This window comes from Mandrillus leucophaeus, unplaced genomic scaffold (genome assembly GCF_000951045.1).
Source record: "Mandrillus leucophaeus isolate KB7577 unplaced genomic scaffold, Mleu.le_1.0 Scaffold349, whole genome shotgun sequence".
NCBI classification, from domain to species: domain Eukaryota; kingdom Metazoa; phylum Chordata; class Mammalia; order Primates; family Cercopithecidae; genus Mandrillus; species Mandrillus leucophaeus.
In genome coordinates, this window is record NW_012103687.1 from 2,047,387 (window position 1) to 2,054,926 (window position 7,540).

Sequence of the window (7,540 nt, forward strand, 5' to 3'; positions counted from 1 at the left end):
TAGTAAGTGACCACAAACTGTGTGGTTTAATACAGTAGAAATTTATTGTTTCGCAATTCTGATGTGAGAAATTGGAAATCAAGGTAACAACAAGGCCATGCTCACATTGAAGGCTCCGGAGAAGAATGCTTTCTTCTTGTAATTTTTGCTGCCTGCCAGAAACACTTGGCATTCCTTGGCTTGTAACTTCATCATTTCAACCTCTGGCTTCAACGTCCCATAGCCAACTTCACTTTGTGTATGTCTGTGTTTCATCTTCTGTACTAGTAAGACAAGAGTCTTTGGATTTAGGCTCCCTCCTAATCCTGTATGACCTCATCTTAACTAATTTCATCTGCAAATGAGGTTTCACTTCCCAATAGGATTATGTTCTGAGGTTTCAGGTGGGTGTGAATTTTGGAATCACACTATTTAATCCATTATACCTGGCAGGTGCATGCCTTGTTTGAGGCTGCTCTGCAGCTCAGGCTAACCCATAAGCTGCTGACAGCTTGAGGCTGTCCACTGAGGTCTCCCAATAACAGAGTCGAATACTCCTTTCTTGAAGGAGGACCTGGGTATCACATAATTACATTCATCTAATGTGGTGTGTGAGCACACAGTAGAATATAGTGGCAGGGACTCAGAAGTCCTGCTCTTCATTGTTAAGAGCCTTGACCAAAGCCCTCGTTTTCTGTATGGTTTTCCTCCTCTCCTTTTAACCTCAAAATCTGAGCTTTTTGGAAATGATTTCAGAATTTTTACCCTGTCAAGTTAATTGGGAATGAAGAGTGCTGTTTATCTGTTTCTGGTGTTTAATTTCTTAAAAAATAAAAATGGGGTCTTTTACTGTGCCCAGGTTTGTCTTGAACTCTTGACCTCAGGTGATTCTCTTGCTTTGGCCTCTCAACATGCTGGGATTACAGGCATGAGCCAGCATGCTTGGACTAAAATGTTTTGATAGAAGATGTCATAATTACTTTTTCCTCCAATATTCTTTGTTATCTTAGTTTTGCACAATTTCACATATTTCTTTGCAGCTATCTTTGTGGCTTTTTTTTTTTTTTTTTTTTGTAAAGAAGAATAAAGATAAATCATGTAAGACAGGCTTGTTTTAGAGAAGAATGAAGCTTGTATCTGTAACATTCCTACGCTGCAGACATTCCTGCCCTGTGCCATCCATGCCCCCTCCCATCACAGAGCCTCCACTTCAGGGCCCTCAGGACACCCTGCATAGTCCTGCGGAGTCTCTGGAGGGAATATGCACTGCGGGTAGAGAGGCCGGTGCTTTTCTACTGCTGTGATGCTGATGTTTCCCATCAGCAAACAAGGAGGCTCGGTTTTTGTGCACTAGATTAAGTTGCGTAGAAAGAAGCTGCATTTCCTGAGTAAGAAGAGTGTTTCATTTATGTAAACTTTATGTTTTGTATTATATTTTATAAATTAACTCAGTTTTGAGGGGTTTTTAAAATTTTTATTTTGTTTTAGAATTTTCTAAAATTTGATGAGCGGGAGATTTTTGCCCTGTTTCGATTATGTTTCTTCAAATCTTTATAGGTCCATTGCTGTGTTTATCATTATACATAGTATCATCGTTGTGTTGTGTCACTATAATATCAAACTTTGCTCTTGGTAATTAAATGCTGGCCTGCCTGAATCTGTGTGTGTGTGTGTGTAACTTCTTATTTTGCCACTCCTATAAATAACTCATAACTGTGCAACTGATGATAGATCTTAGTATTGTGCTTTATGAACACATTGTTATAATAACATGGTGGGTTAAAAATAAACAATTTTGCAGCTGGAAGAATATATTTGACCACTTTCTCTTGGGCCCTGGAGAACGAGCATCATGGGCCCACGTTAGCCAGATACAGCCTCTGTGTGAGGAAGATGGAGATGTTAGGAGCACAGGGGGACGCTGAGCCAGGGTGGGTGTGTCTCACGTCCCCATCTCTGCATGGGGTCCCCAGTTGATTGTCAAGCTCTGTGCTTGAAGACAAGGCTGCCCTCACCATCACAGGGGCCTAGGCTGAAGACGAGACTGAGTATTATTGTGCTCTGTGGTAGAGGAAGCAGCCATCTCCACAGTGACACATGCAGATATATTTAACATCTGATATATTTGAAAATATTTTCAGTATAGGTCTAGTTGTGTAAATTTTTAAAGTAGGAGGGTTTATTTGAAAATAACAGCATTATAAGGTGAACTTCTCTCTCTCTCTCTTTTTTTTTTTCCAGATTCTCCTCTGCTCCTGCAAAAAAAAAAAAAAAAAAAAAAAAAAAAAGGGTCAAGACTTTTTACCAACATTGGTACCTTGGCACGCAAACAAGTTTCTTTATTTAGAGCTTAATGGGGGAAGAGTTTATAATGTTTCTATCTACAAGCATATGTTTACTCAATGTAATCAACCACCGTAATTACGCAACATAACATCAACCTAAAGAAACAAAGGGAAATATCAACCAAAATATCAACCAAAGAAACATAGGGAAACTGTTTAGAGCTCACAGACCTAAACCTGAGGAAGTAAACCCGGGATGAGTCTGAGAGCCATGTCCTTAATGCGGAGGGGTCACCCTATACCTGGAAATTCAGGAGCTCCTCAAGAGTACAATCTCAAGAGAAGGAGAAACTCAACTTCCCTGACTTTTCAGAGTTCAGGGAGTGACCAGCAAAGGCTGGACTAAGAGCAGGGCCACGTATGGGCCAGATAGGGGGCCGCGCATGCTGGACTTCTGCTCTAGTTGTCATCCCACCCAGAGACCCGGAAGGCTATTTGTGCTTAGGGGACAAAATGATTCTGTTAGCATTAAGAGGCGGTAGAAAGGAAGGTATTTTCATTGAGTCTATAAACATAGACCAAGAATCGGGTATGAGAGGAGTTCAGGCAACAAGACATGGTGGGCACAGCCCTTGGACCTCACAGTGGGGCTGGGCTTTCCCAGGCTTGTCTATTTTTCCTTCTGTCCCCAGGGAAAATAAGAAGCTGTTCATGCAAATCCACTCCCTCCCTTCTGGCTAGATGAGACCCTGCCTGATCACTGATTCAGGAATCTGAGAGGGGACGTGTGGACAGAGGAGGTTGAGGAAGGAGCTGCTCTGAGTGTGGGCCCAGGAGGGTCCTCGAGGGAGCAACTGTTGGGAGCAGGCACAGGACCCTGCCCAAGAGGCTTTGCTGGACCCTGAGAACACCAGGGTGCTGAGTCTCATCAGTGAGCACGGGGAGCAGATCGGCCTCTGCCAGCCTGTGGCCAGTGGGTCTCATCCAGCTGTGAGGAGCCCCCAGGCAGGGCCTGGGACAGTTACCCATTGCTCCTCCTGGTCACAGGCCCATCTTGGTTGTCTGCGAGGGTCCTCAGGCTTAAAGCCTGGGAACTGGAGTCTGTAGTGGAGGTAGTCTTGTGGAGGGTTATGCCCTTCACCTGTGAAATGTGACCTCAATCCAGGTGTTTGTCATCAGGAAGCACTGCAGAGTGATTCCACCAGAGCTCTCTCCCTGCATGTGAAGGGATTCATTCTGTAAAGGCAATGGGGGGCTCTCCCAGAATCTCAGATACAGAGCAGGCTCACATTCTCCTATCTTCGGTGTGTGTCAATTCTCTCTTCTAGGACAGCCAAGCACATGCACCATGAGAACTCTGTGCACATGGAGGTGATTGGAGACGGCTGAAGTCCATGTTGATTACGTGACCCTGTGAGTCAGGGTGAAGGCCTTGTGTCTCCAGGGAAATTGTCAGTTCCCATCATTGTATAGGCAGCTCACAAATGTGGAATATGGACAAAGGTAGTGGGAGCTGGTCACAGTGATTTCCCTGTAAATGCACCTGTGAGGAGCTCTACAACCTGGAAATTTAAATCCCATCGGGGGCAGGCGAGTGGCAAAAAACCCCAAATGTTCATGTGCAAACTTCCATGTTTCAAAAGTTCTGTAGAAAGTATTTACACACAGGAATCATATGCTGTGAATTAGAACTCCAAAATGTCTAGGAAGGTGAAAACTAAATACAGAGTTAGGAGACAGCCCTCTGAACTGTGAGTCGGGCCAGTGGGAAGGAAGTGTGGACAGAGCAGATCAGCTCGGAGGTTTTTGTCTCACTTCCACTCTGCCTGTGTCACTGTGGGTTACACGAAGTTGCTCCCAGTGCCGTGGTTTACCCCACAGTGGTAGTCACTCTCATCCTCTTCCTGGATGTTCTTGATGGTCAGGTACCGATTCAGGCCTGAGCCCGAGCCTGAGAAGCGATCAGGGATGCCATCCCCCTTGGATCCCACAATCCCACCTGTACCCACTCGCATCACAAACCGGGGGCCCTTTCCTGGTTTCTGCTGGTGCCAGTCCACCGCATAATTACTGTAGCCGCTGCTCAGGGTGCAGGTGAGTGTGACCGAGGCTCCCAGGGAGGCTGATGCAGAGGGTGGCTGAGTCAGCACAGGCTGGGAGAGGGACCCTGGAAACACAGACAGCCGTGAGGGCTCCTGTTGGTGGGTGGCTGATGAGCTGTTGGAGGAGGAAGAGGAGGGATGGGCAGCTGGGGGCTGGGAGGTGGGAATCCCTCTGGGAGCCCAGCCCGCTGCCCACCCTGACCTGTGAGGAGACTGAGGAGGGTGAGGAGCAGAGGAGCCCAGGCCATGGTGGAGATACTGCAATGCTGGGTTCTTCAGTCTCTCAGCGGAGCCTGAGCCCCCAAAGCCTCTTATTTCCTTAGTGAAGAACTGGGGGGCAGGGGCATCACATTCCATGCAAATCGGTTCCCTCCCAGGGCTGGTGATTAACAAGCACAGGGCTCAGAGCAAGAGCGCAGGTCCCTTAGGATTCACAGACTTTGCCTCCCCCTAGTGGCCAAGTGCTGCATCACACTCAGGGCTCAGACAAGGTCTCCCTGGGCCCCTGCTTCACCTGGAGGCCAAGTGGATGTCCTGGAGGCTTCTCAGGTTCCGTTTCTAATGTCTCAGGAATCTCTACAGTGCTTCTTTCCCTCTGGGGTCCCACAGTAGGATGCAATGACTAGATCAGTTAATCCTGGAGCCTGCCCAAGGCACCTGTTCCAACTTTCATTCCAGGATGGGCGAGCCCTTCAACTGTTATTCCAAACAAACTGAAGATGTGTCCACACTTGTAGATGATCACCTTCTCACTGTGTCCATTTCCTAATCTCCTCCTCTTATAAGGATACTGGTCCTTATGATCTCATTTCATCTTAATTACCCTCTGTAAGTCTCTGTCTCCAAATACAGTTGCATTGGGGGTTAAGGCTTCAATGTGAATTATGGACAATTTTAGTCCATAACGACCAGTAATTAGAGTACTTTTTTAACTGATGAGAATGAGTCAGAATAGGATAAATAGATAAGCGTGAAAAGAACAATTTTATGAGTATAGCATTGTATATATTTTGGCATTTGAACAAGTATAATTTAAATTGTTATAAAATATACACAACATGGAATGTGCCTTTTAAATCACTTTGAACTGTAATATTCAATGGTCTTAAGTACATTCACAATGTGATAGAATTGCCTGGCATGGAGGCTTGCACCTGTAGTCCCAGCTACTCAGGAGTCTGAGGCAGGAGGCTTTCGTAGACCCAAGAGTTCAAGGATGCGGTGAGCTATCACAGCACCACTGCACTCCAGCCTGGGCGACAGAGCAAGACACCATCTCTTAAAAAAAAAGTGATACAGTCATCACCATTATCAATCTCCATAACTTTCTCATCATCCCAAGTGAAAAATTTGTACCCTTAAAATGTTTATTTCCCCTCCCCACTCCCCTGGCCCCTGGTGACCAGTGGAGAAGAGGGGGATTGGGAAACTGGATGAGGGAGAAGTCAGTACAGGAAAAAGCAGAGCAGAGACAGTACCCATGCTGGCTCTTGGGAGATGCTGCTTGAGCAGATGAAAGCTTTCTGTGGCCGTGTTTCTATCCCTGGATGGCCACGTTGATGCGGGCTGCCCACTTTGGGATGCAGTATCAAGTCTTGTGGGTCCCATGGCACTGTATCCTGTGATTCCACCTTTCTCCCCAACAATGTGTCAGAAACAAACACTGTCAGCCTTCTATTGGGCACTTGACACTTAATTCACTACCTCTTCCTAGGTGCATTCTCTCCAATAGCCGTGTTACATATCCTCCAGAGACCTGAGAAATGTCCTGCTCTCAGTCCAATTCTTTCATGCTGGTCAAGGGGAATTGTATCAGTAGAACATGGATTCTGCTTGCCAATATGCTCAAGAGAGTTTGAATCTATGGTAAAAGTAAATGAGATTGTGCTATAATTTTGATATCTAACACTATTCATGTTGATTGTGTGCCACTCTTTTCTGGGATCAGAAATAACTTTGGATCATGTTTTCTGTATTTTATGTCCTTTGAAAATTTTCTTCATGTTTGGCAGCACTGTCTCGTGATGCAACAGGGCTTGAACTTTTGAATGGAAATGTTTGATCCACACATGCACACACACACACACGCACACACACGAGAGAGAGAGAGAGAGAGAGAGAAAGAGATAGAGAGATCTGTGGACAGTTGAGCTAGCATAGGCTGGCCTAGGATACAGCGAGTAAGGAGAGAAGGCAGGAAGAACAAGGTGAGTCTCAGTGTCCTTACGTTTGCCCCTGAAGGACCTTCTTGTCCAGTGATTGAATCCATTTCTAGCACCGAGACACCAGTCAGTGTGCTCTACCACAGCATCCCAACCCATGTCACTCACAGGACAGTAAGAAAGATCTTTTGGAGGATACTTGAAGCACAGTCCAGTGTTAATGGAAATTATGCCATTGTTTTCTGGTAATAAGATTGCTGGAAAGTAAAGTCCCTTGAAAATATCTTTTTAAGCCACACCTTGACTGACCCCGTTTTTATAAAATCTTACCTCACTCTGGGAAGTCTCTTTTAGGCTCTTCTTTGCTTTAGTCACAAGGTCTTTTTCCTCAAAATACAAACAATTCTTGGACTTTATCAAGGCCTTATCTTTGTAAGTATCAGGCAATGACTTGACTGTCTTTGTTTCTTCAGGAAGATTCATGTAAAATCCCAGGATGTCTCCCCGTCTATAGCTAGAAGAGTAGTGTTTGCTAACGGACTGGTGGAGCTTCATTCCCTTTAATTCTCCCAAGAATAGTTAAGTGTATCATAACCTAAGGGAGCTTGACAGCTACCTAAAGACTGGGACCAACCCAGTCTGGCAGCAGTGTCTGCTGGCATCTCATCCATGGTGATATCAAGGTAGCCCATGAGAATCCCATACCGTAAAGTAGCCCTTCTGTTCAACCACAGTCAGCCAGCCAGTCATTGGAGACTTTTAACTGGGGAGCCCAATCATGTCAGGCTAACAAAACCTGTTCATACAAGCAGCCTCTATAGAGGTCTCCAGGAATAAGGAATTTTACTCAACAGTCAAGTTCAAGTTTCTGAGGACCAAGGGCCTGGGGATCAGGTTCAGCTAGAATATACTGGTAGTTATCTTTGTTCAATGGGTGCTCCAAGGTGTATGAGACTGAAGGCACTGAGCAGAAAGCCCTGGGTCTTCTTGGTGGTCCCTGTGATCTCCCCAT

At 45.6% G+C, this 7,540-nt stretch overlaps 1 pseudogene and 1 gene segment (V, D, J or C); both read right to left on the bottom strand.

Annotated features, from left to right (window-relative positions):
• Nucleotides 1–4,105: 4,105 nt before the first annotated feature.
• On the bottom strand, nt 4,106–4,656 carry LOC105546077. The segment is given in 2 exon segments: nt 4,106–4,431; nt 4,569–4,656. Coding segments are annotated over 2 exon segments (372 nt in total).
• Nucleotides 4,657–4,677: 21 nt separating this feature from the next.
• LOC105546115 lies at nt 4,678–7,540 on the bottom strand (annotated as a pseudogene).